At 40.4% G+C, this 14,536-nt stretch overlaps 1 protein-coding gene across 5 annotated transcripts in view; it reads right to left on the bottom strand.

The window, feature by feature from the left end:
• cacna1fa (calcium channel, voltage-dependent, L type, alpha 1F subunit a) overlaps nt 1–14,536 on the bottom strand; it is a 28,376-nt gene that overhangs the window by 8,736 nt on the left and 5,104 nt on the right. For 2 of the 5 annotated variants that reach the window (XM_086278781.1, XM_086278782.1), the window contains 32 exons: nt 14,386–14,531; nt 13,920–14,072; nt 13,640–13,836; nt 13,427–13,530; nt 13,135–13,277; nt 12,979–13,047; nt 12,826–12,892; nt 12,698–12,724; nt 11,824–11,984; nt 11,484–11,709; nt 11,178–11,385; nt 10,926–11,046; nt 10,738–10,810; nt 8,219–8,282; nt 8,076–8,133; nt 7,897–7,993; nt 7,669–7,798; nt 7,501–7,560; nt 7,269–7,375; nt 7,021–7,108; nt 5,633–5,740; nt 5,469–5,521; nt 5,233–5,379; nt 3,738–3,939; nt 3,491–3,649; nt 3,290–3,400; nt 3,105–3,188; nt 2,331–2,351; nt 1,488–1,622; nt 1,323–1,388; nt 1,055–1,146; nt 45–204 (listed from right to left, as the gene is read on the bottom strand). In XM_086278781.1, the coding sequence (XP_086134907.1) occupies nt 45–204; nt 1,055–1,146; nt 1,323–1,388; nt 1,488–1,622; nt 2,331–2,351; nt 3,105–3,188; nt 3,290–3,400; nt 3,491–3,649; nt 3,738–3,939; nt 5,233–5,379; nt 5,469–5,521; nt 5,633–5,740; nt 7,021–7,108; nt 7,269–7,375; nt 7,501–7,560; nt 7,669–7,798; nt 7,897–7,993; nt 8,076–8,133; nt 8,219–8,282; nt 10,738–10,810; nt 10,926–11,046; nt 11,178–11,385; nt 11,484–11,709; nt 11,824–11,984; nt 12,698–12,724; nt 12,826–12,892; nt 12,979–13,047; nt 13,135–13,277; nt 13,427–13,530; nt 13,640–13,836; nt 13,920–14,072; nt 14,386–14,531 (3,637 nt within the window). Of the gene's footprint in view, nt 1–44; nt 205–1,054; nt 1,147–1,322; nt 1,389–1,487; nt 1,623–2,330; nt 2,352–3,104; nt 3,189–3,289; nt 3,401–3,490; nt 3,650–3,737; nt 3,940–5,232; nt 5,380–5,468; nt 5,522–5,632; nt 5,741–7,020; nt 7,109–7,268; nt 7,376–7,500; nt 7,561–7,668; nt 7,799–7,896; nt 7,994–8,075; nt 8,134–8,218; nt 8,283–10,737; nt 10,811–10,925; nt 11,047–11,177; nt 11,386–11,483; nt 11,710–11,823; nt 11,985–12,697; nt 12,725–12,825; nt 12,893–12,978; nt 13,048–13,134; nt 13,278–13,426; nt 13,531–13,639; nt 14,073–14,385; nt 14,532–14,536 lie in introns of those variants that run through there. The other 3 variants (XM_086278784.1, XM_086278785.1, XM_086278786.1) reach the window with 3 other exon arrangements.

The raw sequence follows: 14,536 nt of genomic DNA, 5'->3' as shown, positions 1-14,536 counted from the left end.
GGATTTTTAAAAAATGATCCCTAATTTTCGGTGGCTTTGCTTACCAGGTAAGCACATAGCATGAAGAAGCTGATGAAGTAAATGTAGGCCAAGTTGCTACCGCAGGTGAACTCTTCACCAGGTTCAACGTCAGCTTCTGGGTCACAGCGTCTGCCAGGCAAAGCTGCCAACATGATCTCTTGCCACTGCTCTCCAGTGGCACACCTACAAGGAAAAACAGCAGCATTATCACTGTTCCTTTACACTGTTTTAGACCTTCTAGATGTTAGAAAAGATGCATGAAAGTTTCACACTAGAAGTACTTTTTGTTTGAGGAAAAAGTCATGTTAATGCAGCACAGTAACTTCTGATTCTAAGTAAGACTATAATAAAGAAATGTATTATCAGAAGAGAGAAGAAAGCCATGGACTGTAGATAAACGATGGACATAGCTTACATGCCATCACCAGTTGTTTCTTAGACTGTGCATTTTGAAGCTTCGGCATTTATGTTTTGTCTGCAAAAACAAAGATATAAAATACGGATGACTCAGCTTTCAGGTCTGAAAAGTAAAGTTGTCTTTGAAGTGCGTTAAATGTGCATTCTTGCTAATGAGCAGCAGGGAGCGATACCTCTGGTTGCACAAAGAAATTGCCCCGTATTAGTTAGAAAACAGGATGTTCATCATGTAAATTATGATCCTCATTAAAGTCAAAAAGAAAGATAAAGTAAGACACATTGTGTCACATTTTTATTTTTTATTTAAAGTGCTCCAGAAGGCACCTATACAACAAGCAGTGCTGAGAGGTTCAGTCCACCGATCCAGTGGTTACTGAAGGTGGTAAGCCTTAACACAAAACACTTTTTAAGAGGCCCCCTTAAGAGTCTTTATGAAGGAGGACATTAGTTTCATTGCCAAAAACAGTTTTCATTACAAGGCTGTAACTATTAACATTAATTTAATATCTCTGGTAGCCGGCCTCCAGTGGCCATTGGATGAAGTAAAGCTTCATTTTTCAACAATTCAGCTTTGTCCCTTTAATTTTGCCCCTTCCTGGGGGCTAAAAAGACTCACCTAAAAAGTACCAGAACAGCCATAAAGAAAGTCTGGAAGTTGCAGTTTCTGTTGATGTGTGTGTCCTCATCAACAGCCACCTTCCCAAACATCTACAAGAGAAAAAAAAAACAGTCATTAAAACCAGAGACTTTTTATTATTATAGACTTATAAACTGGGATGCAGCCCGTATGATGTAATGTTTTGTTTATCATCGGATACCTGTTTGATTAATTGCAATGAGTGGAACAGCCAAAATTTAAACCTACGTTCATAACAAAGACTCACCTGCATGCCGATCACAGCATAGATAAAGAAGATCATGGCAATGAGGAGGCCAACGTAAGGTAAAGCCTGAGCAGATAAAAGTCGAGAGCAAAGTTACATAAAAGTTGTCTACAGGTGTCACAAGAAATTGTTTAATCCTTTTGTTATTTCTGTGCTGCTACTGACCTGGAGGGACTTGACAAAAGTCCAGAGAAGAGTCCGAATGCCTTCTCCTTTACTGAGGAGTTTGACCAACCTCAAGACTCGGAAAAGACGGAAAAATGTGATGGACACTTTTCCACTTTCACCTTTCCCGGGACCCTAGAAAGAATAACGGCAGACAGAAATAGTTAAATATCTGAGACTGAAAAAGCAAATATGTCATCAGGAGTGTGAAACGTGGCTTAAATCAAAATTTTGCATTGTGGATCTGATTGAAAAGAATTTATTTTGCATTGTCACACAATGAAATATGAACCTTAGATGTCTAATATTTCTTAGTCTTGTTTTTTTTTTTTTTTTTTTTTTATTGTTGTTATCGTTAACTCTTTCCCTGGGTCTTTTCCCGTGTGTTATGAATAAATCTTCTTTTTTTGGTAAAAAAAAATAAATAAATAAAAAAAAAAGGAGTGTGAAACGTGTCCTGAAGGCCAGGACGGTTTATGTAAACTGTTAATTCTGGCCTGCTTGAAGCGCTTGTCAAGTGTAAAGACTGAAGATAAGAGCACCGTTTTTGGACTTTTCACAAGCCATTTGGATTGGAAATCCTTAAGGTGAATGTTCAAACTATTGATTTCCTCCAATCCAGAAGAGTTTCAAGGCTTTCTTCCTGACAAAGGCGTTACCCAAACCCTGAGATATCACAGAGAAATGCGGCCAAGGAGCAGCACAGAAGTGTTTAAGTTATGAGTAGAAAAGCTGAGACATGTTGTTCAAGTTGCACTTATTTTTCTCAAGGTTATTAGCTTTTGTCCACCCAAAGTGTATTGCAGAAGAATTAAAGGGAGTACTTCAGAATTCAGCTCTTACCTCACCATGACCGCCTCCGCCCTGCATCGTTTTGCATGTGGTGAACAACAGGCAGGCGATACCATGCAGGAGAAAAGAAATTAAAGCACAAATGATTTCATTTTCAGAGTAATACATATTTCAAGCCATGTAGAATTTCTTCCTCAAAAAATTGTAGAAAGGTTTATTTTATTATTTTTCATCGTGTAGTTCTTAATCATTTGTTTAGTTTATTGTTCACAAAAGTGCAGCTGACAATCCTGATGGCAGTAGTAGTTTTCCTTCTCGCATCTGAATTATCTTCTGATTGTATTCCTACATAATAGCACCATAATAACCGACACCAAGCTGCTGAGATCCCTTTTAGCTCCTGCAGATAAATACCAGCAAATCTTCAGGATATTAAAAGGAAAGTTTCATCAAAATTGCACAGAAAATACTGGGACTGGCGTCACCCAGTGTGTTAACTGCTCACCTCGCCCGAATTGAGGTGAGCGATTGCTCACTGGATATTTTTTCTGTTTTAGATCATTCTCTGTAAACCTAGAGATGTTTGTGTGGGGAAATCCCAGTTCTCCACCAACAACCATGCCTTGTTCAAAGTCATTTAAATCACCTTTCTTCCCCAATCTGATGCTCTTTCTGAATTTCAACAGGTTATCTTGACTATCTCGAAATGCCTAATTTGACTCACTTATTGCATGACTAATTGTTGGCGTGTGATTGGCTGATTAGATATTTGGGTAGATAAGGAAGGTAGCTGGTGATATTTTGTTGCTGTGTGAACAAACTTACGCTGAATTCAGAGACTGCAATGTCCAACACACTTCCCACGACGATAAGTGCATCAAATGAATTCCAAGGATCGATGAAATAGTGCTGCAGAGATTAAACAAGCAAAGTGAGAGTCATCGAGACAGCAGACAGTGAGTGGAGTTGTGCCAAATATCATTTTCTGATGAAAAAGAGTGAAACCTTACATGTGCCCGCAGAGCCATTAGCTTGATAATCATCTCTATAGTGAAAACCACAGTGAAGATCATGTTGAGGATGTCCATAATGGAGGTGAATAGTTTTGACTGCTCATAATGCTGAGAGGAAAAACAACACAAAAATTCACATCACAGCCCTGAATCAATATTTTAGTATTTTATCTGAGTGAAAACTGACTGACATTGTACCTGAACAGCCAGAGTAAGGGTGTTTCCCAGAATCAGTACAAACATGACGTACTCAAACTGGCTGGAGTTGATGATTTTCCAGAATTTGAGCTGGGATGGGTTTTTGGGAATGTAAATCTTAATTGGTTGAGCTTTCAATGCATAATACACGCACTGACGCTGTGAGGAGGGAGAGGATAGAAATGATTGCGTCTGAAAGAATGCTATTACACTGAAGTCAAAACTACAGTTTTTAATGATAACTAACCTGATTTTTATTGAGTTCGCAGTTTTTGAACTCAGCCTCTCCTTGCTCTCGAAATGTAATGATGACAAAACCCACAAATATGTTCATCATGAAGAAGGCGATGATGATGATGTAGATGATGAAAAAGATGGAGATTTCTACTCTGTAGTTGTAAACGGGGCCTCGATTTATGGCGTTGGCATCGACGGCCCGGTACAGAAGCCTTTAGGCAAAAATAAAATAAAAGAGACAAAGCAAGTGACACACAGGATTCCTGATACATTGAGTCATTTAATCATTGATATAAGATTCCTAAACTTATGTTATTATTTGGAAATTCCATTAAAAAAGCCATGAAAAGGTGATATAGTTTCATGTATGTATTTCCTCTCTGTGCCGTCACAAAAGAGCATGTCATTTCAGTAGCAATATCTTTACATAAGTAATAAAGAATAATCTCATAAGGCAGGCTGTAAAACAACGGTCCCAGTGATGTTGTAGCGTAGCCCTCAGACACACAAGAAACACAGTATTTCTGTTGTCTGCTTAAAATGGGGCAGTTCAAGCTTTGGCATAGCCACGCAATCATAAAATGTCAATTCAAATTCTATATTCATCATTATTTGTGTGATGTGTAAACAATTTATGAAACAAATAATTGCTTGGTGAATATTTGGATGGATATATTTAGAGAACAATGAAATCAGGTCTACAGTCACAATGACAAGTTTTTGGCAGCGACACATTTTGTGTTTCATATACTTTCCTATTTTAACTTTGATTATTTTTTATTGTTGAGCACAGATGTTTGATGTGATTAAGATATGGACATTTTAATTTAATGATCTTTGAGCCTCTTACGTCTCATTTTTGCCTTGTGAAAAGTGCTATATCATGCTGGAAATTTAACAGATTGTCACCAAACTGCTTCTGGATCATTAAAAGCTGGTCTTTGAGTACATGTTAAGTATGGGCAGTGCTTAAAAAGCAGAGAGACAAACAGAACCCCAAAAACTATGATCAATTTTGAGCACTTTTAAGGCAGGACTGGATTTTGATTAGTCTAAATATTGAGTCTTTGCATGGCTTTAATTTATTGACCAATAAAAGTCTTGATGTCATGATGGTTCTTCACTGTTTCATGGAAACATGTCTTGGAGCAGCTGTGACCATATAATTCTCTCTGGGGTTAATAAAATATTCTTATTCCGATTCTAAAAATAATCTAAACAAAAAGTGAAGCAGCAAAGTGTATGAAACATAAACATTTGTGCCACTGATAAAACTTTAAGCCACGACTGTAGTGCTCTGAAGGCCGTTTTCACTTAATCTTCAGCTAAAAATAGTCCCTACAACTGCTCTGTTACTTCCTGTTTTAGCAATATTTTCCAAAATAAAGAAAATAACAAAATGGTAAGTTGTTCAATAAGCTTCTAAGAAATAAACTGAAGCTCCCAAGGAATGACACAGATAGTTTAGAGAGGTAATGGACTTAAAATGTAGAATTAATACTCACTGCGGCCAACCTTCAAATGTTGACACAGTGAATAAAGCCAACATTCCCATTAGCACATTATCAAAGTTGAAATCGCTGTTCTCCCAGATGCGTTCCCTGACCATGGGGTGATTCATATCTCCATCCTTATACACCACAAATGTGCCTCTAAAATTAGATGCATGCACATCTTTTAATAAACAGCGTGATAAGAAATTGTCAAGAGCTTTATGTCGTGTGAAAAAAAACCCACTGACTTGCACTCATCTGGAGTGTGTCTGGCTTCGTCAGTGCAGCTGTAGAATCTGCCCTATAACAGCAAACACAGAGAAGTTACACTGTTACAAACACTCACTCGACACACTCTATATATCTGCTGAGGGTGTTAAAATCTTATCATGCTGAAAGTGTGAACATGAACCTTGAAAAGCTGCACTCCAATACACGCAAACATGAACTGGAGGAGGGTTGTGACAATTAAGATGTTACCGATGGTGCGGATCGCCACAAACACGCACTGCACCACATTCTGTGAACATATAAACAGCAAAAACGATGTGACTAAAAGGCACCATGTTACACTTTTGTATGTACACTGAATAAATTGTACAGTACAAACAACAATATTGTCACAGTTGCTGCAGATTTGTCAGCTGCACATCCAAAGGTGCTCTGTTAGACTGAGAGCTGTTGACTGTGGAGGCCATTTGAGTTCAGTGAACTCATTGGCACGCTCAAGAAACCAGCTTGGCAATTCGAGCTTTGTGACATGGTGTGTTATCCTGCTCGAATTAGCCACTAGAAGACAGAAGACCACACTGTGGTCATAAAGGGATGGACATGATCAGAAACAAAATGCTGGTAGGCTGTGGCGTTTAAAGGATCCTCAGTTGCTACAAAGGGACCAAAAAGAAGATCCCCCACACCTATACATCACCACCAGCAGCCTGAACCGTTGACACAAGAGACAATGGATCTATGCTTTCATGTTGTTTACACCTAATTCTGACCCCACCACTCAAAAGTCACAATCTTACAATCTTCTGTTATCCATTTTCGATGAGTTTGTGTGAACTATAATCTCAGTTTCCTGTTCTTAGCTGGCAGGAGTGGTAGCTCTGCTGCTGTAGCCCATCTGCTTCAAGGCTTGATGTGCTGACATGATCTTCTGCATACCTTGTTTGTAACAAGTGGCTATTTGAATTTCCTGTTGTCTTCCTATTAGCTGGAAGCTGTCTGGCCATTCTCCTCTGACCTCTGACATCAACAAGACATTTTCAGCCAAAGAACTGCTACTCACTGGCCCCGTATTTTGGACCATCCTCACTGAACCCCAGAGATGAATCCCAGTCTATGAGCACCTTCTGAAATACTCAGACCAGCCTGTCTAACACCAACAATCATGTCATGTTCAAAGTAAATTCAATTTCCTTTCTTCTTCTGATGCTTAGTTGGAACTTTGGCAGTTTCTCTTCACCATGTCTACACTCCTAAATTAGTGTTTGCCATGTGAATGGCTGATTAGATATTTGTGTTAAGTGATCAGCGAGTTTACATGACACTGATTAAGTGTGACATGACATGAAAAGGAGGAGCTGAGGTGCAAGCGGCTTGCAGATGCAGCAGGCTGAACGGTGCACCCTTTATGAGATTTGCTAATTGGATACATAGAAGGGTATCAGCTGAGCCATCAGCCAATGTAGGTAGGCAGCTGTTATCAGCTTGGAGACCAAGCTTTACTTGGTGCGCTGTCTGAAATAATGCTTAAATGAATATAGGAATAAAACTAGATAGAATATAGCTGTTTACCTTTAATCCCTTGGCTCTGTTAATGGCTCGAAGAGGCCTGAGCACTCGAAGCACTCGGAGAATCTTCACCACAGAGATGGCACTTGAGCTGGAAGAAACAAGGAAAAGAGATTAGAAAAGAAAAGTTTGAGCTCATAAATTAAAAAAAGTTATCCTCAAATCTCTTCTCTTTGCTACAACTGCTCCTGATCTTTCTGCCAGAACCCAACAGAAGAACCACAGCTTGCGTTTCACGTGCATCTACTCACTGCAGAAAGAAGGATGTGAGTGACACACTGACAACCAGCAGGTCAAGAAGGTTGAAGGCATTTCTACAGAAGGAGCCAGTGTGCAGAAAAGCTCCATAAACAGTCATCTAAACATGAGTGAGAGGGTGAAGAAACAAAGTCAGAAACTCATTGCACTGCCATGTACTTCTGAGGTTTACTAGTGCATAATTTTCTATTAGATTTGGTTCTTTACAGCCACTGCAGCTGTTACCTTAAGTACGATCTCCACAGTGAAAACTGAAGTGAATACATAATCAGCATATCCCAGCACCTGAGGAAGACAGAAGCTAAATCAGTTCTCAGTCTAATGAAGATAATATTATGAGTCAGTAAACATGTAGGGAATATGACAGGAAAAGCGAGTGAAGCTTGGCCTTACAGTGTTCCTGAATGAGTGGGATTTAATGGGATCCTCAGCAGCCAGTGAAATACTACTGAGGATGATGAAGATGAGGATGAAGTTGGTGAAGTAGGGGTGATGGATGAGGTTGTGGCAGGCGACTCGTAAACTGAAGAATGGAAAATGGGAAGGAAATCACGTGCACTGCACTGGTATTAGATTGTATCCCTTCAATCATTTCTCGGGTTCATGATTATTTAAAATTACCAGTTTTTCTTTCCGAGAATGAAGAAGGAGCTTCCATCGGGTATTGGTACAATCTTTTCTTTGGGTCCGGAGAAATCGGGCTTCAGAGGAGCCACTCCTACAATAAAGACAAACTTATAATCACTGTTGGTCAAGATAGTTAATATCTCTCTGTTGGGTGTAATGTCGATCAAACTCACCCTCCAGGCCTTCGATGACTCTCAGCTCCTCATTTTCCTGCCAGTCGTCATCTTCGTTCTGCTCCCGAGACAAAATATCAGCGGTTACTTCGCTTTCTATAAACATTCAATATAATATATAAAAAGATTTCAAAGTTCCTTGCCCCTGCATCTTCATCCTCTTTCTCTTCATCTTCATCCCACTCTTCTTCATCTTCCTTTTTCTCTCTGAATAAATAAATGTTCATACACTACTGTTATGCTTCAAATAACATTTTATATTGAATACACTGACGCGTAAATGCAGCAGAAATTAAAAGAACGTGTCGCCGTTTCCTTAAGCATATCGAACCAAGCTGCAACCTACACAGCTGACCTAAACTCGGTGTGGGAGGGACAAAAACTGGGATGGGGGATGGTATGTGATAATGATACAAAAATGCATTATGACCAAACATCTACACTTTGGTCATGTCTGTTTAAAGGGTATTGTTCCCAAAGTCATGGGATTTGCTCAGATGCAAATCTAAGCCATGCTGCCATGTTGTTTTTAGAGAGAAGAAGCTTTCTCACAGCTTTCTGTATGTATTAACGCAGATCTGAACGCTCCAGACCAGGGGTAGGGAGCTTTAGTCCTCGAGAGCCGGTGTCCTGCAGGTTTCAGATATCACCCTGGGTCACCACACCTGACTCAAATGATTAGTTCATTACCAGGCCTCTGGAGAACTCCAAAAAATGTTGAGGAGGTAATTTAGCCATTTAAATCAGCTGTGTTGGATCAAGGACACATCTAAACCCTGCAGGACACCGGCTCTTGAGGCCTGGAGTTCCCTGCCCCTGCTCCAGACCAAACTACTAAGCTTTTTTAAAGAGGTGATGAGATTCGCTGATGCTGAGTTTCTTGAATCAGTTCCATCTGATTAACTTGTTGCTACTTATCCTCTTAATTGCTATGGAAGGAGTAGGGAAGAGCTGTGAAATATTTGTGTATATAGTCCCAGAGAGGGACATAATGCTGAGTTCACAAATTTGGGTGACTGTAGCTACAGTGGGGCAAAAAAGTATTTAGTCAGCCACCGATTGTGCAAGTTCCCCCACTTAAAATGATGACAGAGGTCAGTAATTTGCACCAGAGGTACACTTCAACTGTGAGAGACAGAATGTGAAAAAAAAATCCATGAATCCACATGGTAGGATTTGTAAAGAATTTATTCGTAAATTAGGGTGGAAAATAAGTATTTGGTCACCTCAAACAAGGAAAATCTCTGGCTCTCACAGACCTGTAACGTCTTCTGTAAGAAGCTTTTCTGTCCCCCACTCGTTACCTGTATGAATGGCACCTGTTTGAACTCATCATCTGTATAAAAGACACCTGTCCACAGCCTCAAACAGTCAGACTCCAAACTCCGCCATGGCCAAGACCAAAGAGCTTTCGAAGGACACCAGGAAAAGTATTGTAGACCTGCACCAGACTGGGAAGAGTGAATCTACAATAGGCAAGCAGCTTGGTGTGAAAAAATCAACTGTGGGAGCAATCATCAGAAAATTGAAGACATACAAGACCACTGATAATCTCCCTCGATCTGGGGCTCCACGCAAGATCTCATCCCGTGGGGTCAAAATGATCATGAGAACGGTGAGCAAAGATCCCAGAACCACACGGGGGGACCTGGTGAATGACCTGCAGAGAGCTGGGACCAAAGTAACAAAGGTCACCATCAGTAACACACTACAACGGCAGGGAATCAAATCCCGCAGTGCCAAACGTGTTCCGCTGCTGAAGCCAGTGCATGTCCAGGCCCGTCTGAAGTTTGCCAGAGAGCACATGGATGATACAGCAGAGGATTGGGAGAATGTCATGTGGTCAGATGAAACCAAAGTAGAACTTTTTGGTATAAACTCAACTCGTCGTGTTTGGAGGAAGAAGAATACTGAGTTGCATCCCAAGAACACCATACCTACTATGAAGCATGGGGGTGGAAACATCATGCTATGGGGCTGTTTTTCTGCCAAGGGGACAGAACGACTGATCCGTGTTAAGGACAGAATGAATGGGGCCATGTATCGTGAGATTTTGAGCCAAAACCTCCTTCCATCAGTGAGAACTTTGAAGATGAAACGAGGCTGGGTCTTCCAACATGACAATGATCCAAAACACACCGCCCGGGCAACAAAGGAGTGGCTCCGTAAGAAGCATTTGAAAGTCCTGGAGTGGCCTAGCCAGTCTCCAGACCTCAACCCCATAGAAAATCTGTGGCGGGAGTTGAAAGTCCGTGTTGCTCGGCGACAGCCCCAAAACATCACTGCTCTCGAGAAGATCTGCATGGAGGAATGGGCCAAAATACCAGCTACTGTGTGTGCAAACCTGGTAAAGACCTATAGTAAACGTTTGACCTCTGTTATTGCCAACAAAGGTTATGTTACAAAGTATTGAGTTGTATTTTTGTTATTGACCAAATACTTATTTTCCACCCTGATTTACGAATAAATTCTTTACAAATCCTACCATGTGGATTCATGGATTTTTTTTTCACATACTGTCTCTCACAGTTGAAGTGTACCTCTGGTGCAAATTACTGACCTCTGTCATCATTTTAAGTGGGGGAACTTGCACAATCGGTGGCTGACTAAATACTTTTTTGCCCCACTGTACATCCATCTGCAGTCTATATATCAAACTTACTCGACTTTTTTCTTCCCACCACCTCCTGCCAAGTTGTCCACAGCGATAGCCAAGAAGACATTAAGCAGGATGTCTGATCACAAAATTAAGGAATTGCTGTTTATTCCTTTTGAAATGAAGGACCAAATTTAATATTTAGACTGTTCTAGCTGATATCATTGCTGATAATCATTTGTTGAAAAGGATACAGTTACCACAGACAAAGAGGATGACAAAGTAAATGCACACCACCATGTTAGGGAATATTGGCCCTCCGTATGCCATAATGCCATCATACATCACAGCGTTCCAGTCCTCTCCAGTGAGGATCTATAACAAAAGTCCATCCGAGATGAACAAGAAGGAATTCAACAGACAGAGGGAAGGAGATCTAATCAATACCATAAAAAGAAATGCTAAGCAGTGAGCATAAGAGAGAGATGTTTGGAGATGTAAATCACCTGGAAACATGTGAGCAGCGCCTGAGGGAATGAGTCAAAGGTGCTTCTTTTCATCTGAGTATCATCAAAGTTGAATTTGCCTCCAAACAACTGCATACCCAGCAGGGCGAAGATGATGAGGAAGAGGAAGAGCAGAAGCAGAAGGGAGCAGATAGCTTTCATAGAGTTGAGCAGTGAAGTGACCAGATCAGACAAGGCAGCCCAGTGCCTAAAAATGACAGGACATCATGACCACACATCAGGATGGGCAGATAGGGCATGGAAATTTGTAGTTCCCTTCTCACGTAAGGTTTAATCACTAATTACCGAGTCATCTTAAATATCCGGAGCAGTCGGATGCAGCGTAGCACCGATATGCCAATGGGCGGGATGACTTCGAATTCTACGAGGAGTGTCTCGAGAATACCGCCACACACAACAAAGCAATCAAAGCGATTGAACAGCGCCATAAAGTAGATCTGCAGACCAAAGGCGTACATCTTCATCAACATCTCCAGAGTGAAGAGCAGCAGCAGGATCTTATTGGCTCGCTCTGAGGGACAAAAAAAGTAACATTTGTTCTTATATCACTGACTCATTCAGAATCAAAGCATAGAGATGGTTGGGATCACAGGTTAGAATAAAAATGGGCGGGGCTATTTATTACCTTGCATTTCTGTGAGCCATTTCGGCTGCCCGTAATGCTCTGAAGCGCTGGCCACAGTGTTGAGAAACACCAACAGAAGCACCAACCAGTAGAAGTTAGTGGTCTTTACTGCAACGCGGCAGTTCTTCCTGAGAGTGTGATTCAGCTGGCACAGCTGGTCACTAAAGAAAGTGTAGAATGAACATCTTTACTGCACGCATACTAGACATGTACAGTCAAAAAATATTAATATGACATAGCACAATCCCACCACTGGCCTCAGTACTGAGTGATCCCACTCTGGTCTACAAGTTCTAACCACTTACAGAATATTTAGGAGGGAAGAAATTTCGCAAGCTGATTTGTTTCATTGGTGTCATCCTTCTATAGTTTGAGCGTGGGCTCAAATTCAGTGAGCTCTTTAAAATGATCAATTTTTCAGTAAGTTTATAAAGGCACACTGCATCATTAGTTGATTGATTTTATACACCTGTCATAATGGGACTGAAAACGCCTTAATTCAAAGATTTATAGTTTTTGTAGACTGCACCCATAAATTAATTTATCTGGTTTGAGTTTTCTTTATTTCCAATTTGTGTTATTTTCACATCCTGTGTATAGTACTTTATGTTACCAGCTCTCATTTAGCCAAAATTTGTGTTTAGCATTTAGCGTGCAAGCAGGAAAACCGCTTGTGCCTGCCTGAGCCGTGATAAAATCATGATATCATATTTATTTTTCATAATTATTTTACCATTAACTTGAAAAGAAAGTCCTCTTTGTTTCAGGTGTGAAAAAATGCATCATTTATTTAAACCCACTGAGCCTAAAGTTATGGATAATTCAGTGAGAAATATATCTTCTTGTAGCGTAGTACGTCTTCTCTTATTCTTACCAGAAACTATTGGCCATCATCTTTGCCCTGTGAAAGAAATCAAACAAGAGAGGAACATTAATAAAATGACACCATCTCCTCCACAGAAAAAATGATTTAAAACAACGTTGACCTTTTTGTTTCCTTACATGAGAGACGCACAGAAGCCACTATCATCATCCAGGTATGCTATATCATCATCAGAGTCTGACTCTGCTGAATGCACACACACACATACTGGCTGTTAGAGATTATCACGTAAAATGAAAAATAATAACAGCAACAAGCAGCAGCTATCATACCTCCTCCATCCTCACTGTGCTTATACCAGCCAAACTTCTTCATCATCTTTTTCTTTGCAATTGCAGCACCTTCAAAGACACATAGAGGCAGATTAGTATGTACAAATGTAAGGATTTGAGAGTTTATATTTGAATGTAAATGTTCTCCTAACTAACGTTTGTTTCCTTCTTCGTCCACATCCTCGGCCTCTATGAGCCAATCCATGTATCCTATCATGTCCTCCTCCATCTGCTTGCTCTCCTGCGCCTTCTGCAGCTCACCACGAGCGACGGCCTTCTCTCTTTCTTTAGAGAACTCTCTGTGCTCATAAATACAAGTACAAGCTTAATAACAACAGGAAAACCATTAGGGACATATGCGGTAGATTCGTTTTAAAGTATCGCCTTTGTTTCTCATTGCACAATTCACGCAAAGGAAGTTGAAACCTGCAGTGCAGGGACTACCCACCCGCTCAACACACCCAATACAAGGTTGATAATGAAAAATGATCCAAAGATGACCAGAGAAACAAAGTAAATCCATGGGATCTCATAGCCAATAGCATCATTCATCTGCACAGAGACAAAGGCATAAAGAATTGATAAGTATTGTCAATCAACAAAAGAAAACAAAAGAAAAAATGGAGCTTGAAAACTGTGATCTAGCAATATGTATGTGTACCCAGTAGAGTACATCTGTCCAACCCTCCATAGTGATGCACTGGAAAACTGTCAGCATGGCAAAGAAGATATTGTCAAAGTTTGTGATCCCTCCGTTGGGGCCCTCCCACTTGCCCCTGCACTCAGTCCCATTAGTGACACAGAAGCGGCCGTTCCCAGCAAACGCACAAGGTGTTGGATCATCCTCCACCATCAGACCTGGAACAGGAAACAGCAAGAGACCAAAAGGCTTTGAGTCTAGAAATAAATGACATATGGAAACTCCACAGAATGACACAGACCTGTGCTCATGAGGTAGCACGTCTTGTGCATCCTCCCAATGAAAAGCTCTAAGCCGATGATGGCGTAGATTATGATGACAAACATGACCAGCATACCAATGTGGAGCAGGGGCACCATGGCTTTCATGATGGAGTTCAACACAATTTGTAAACCTGACAAGACAAACACCAACGTTAACCACAAAAAGGCAGAAAAAGAGGAGGAAGTTTAAATAACAAAATTAAATTTGACCTTTTAAGATTAAAATGAATTTTTGCTTTGATGAAGAATTTGTATAGATGTGAACAATAAAACAAAAAAAGTTAAGAATACAATTAAAATATATCTAAAAAGAACAAAATGTTGAAAATAATAAATAATAATAATAATACTAAAAATAAATAATCTGCTTTGTCTTTTCCCCCCCTCAGTGCAAACCTTCACTTCATACTAATATCCCAACAAAACTAATTGTAGTTGACGCACTTGGCACTCCAGACACAAGTCGAAGTGGTCGTAACACTCTGAACGCTCGGAGAGCTTTGACATCCAGGCCTCCAGGTTTTCCTGCAGCATGATGGCCCTCACCGGGCTTGTGATCTGTCATTGCTTCTGCCATCACACTGAACAACCTGCA

Source organism: Aulonocara sp. 'chitande type north' Nkhata Bay, linkage group LG20, assembly GCF_057382095.1.
Source record: "Aulonocara sp. 'chitande type north' Nkhata Bay isolate Kocher_YH1m ecotype deep benthic linkage group LG20, A_spYH_male_GT1.1, whole genome shotgun sequence".
Lineage (NCBI taxonomy): Eukaryota > Metazoa > Chordata > Actinopteri > Cichliformes > Cichlidae > Aulonocara > Aulonocara sp. 'chitande type north' Nkhata Bay.
The sequence above is the reverse complement of the archived record's forward strand: the minus strand, read 5'-3'. Positions and strand labels throughout refer to the sequence as shown.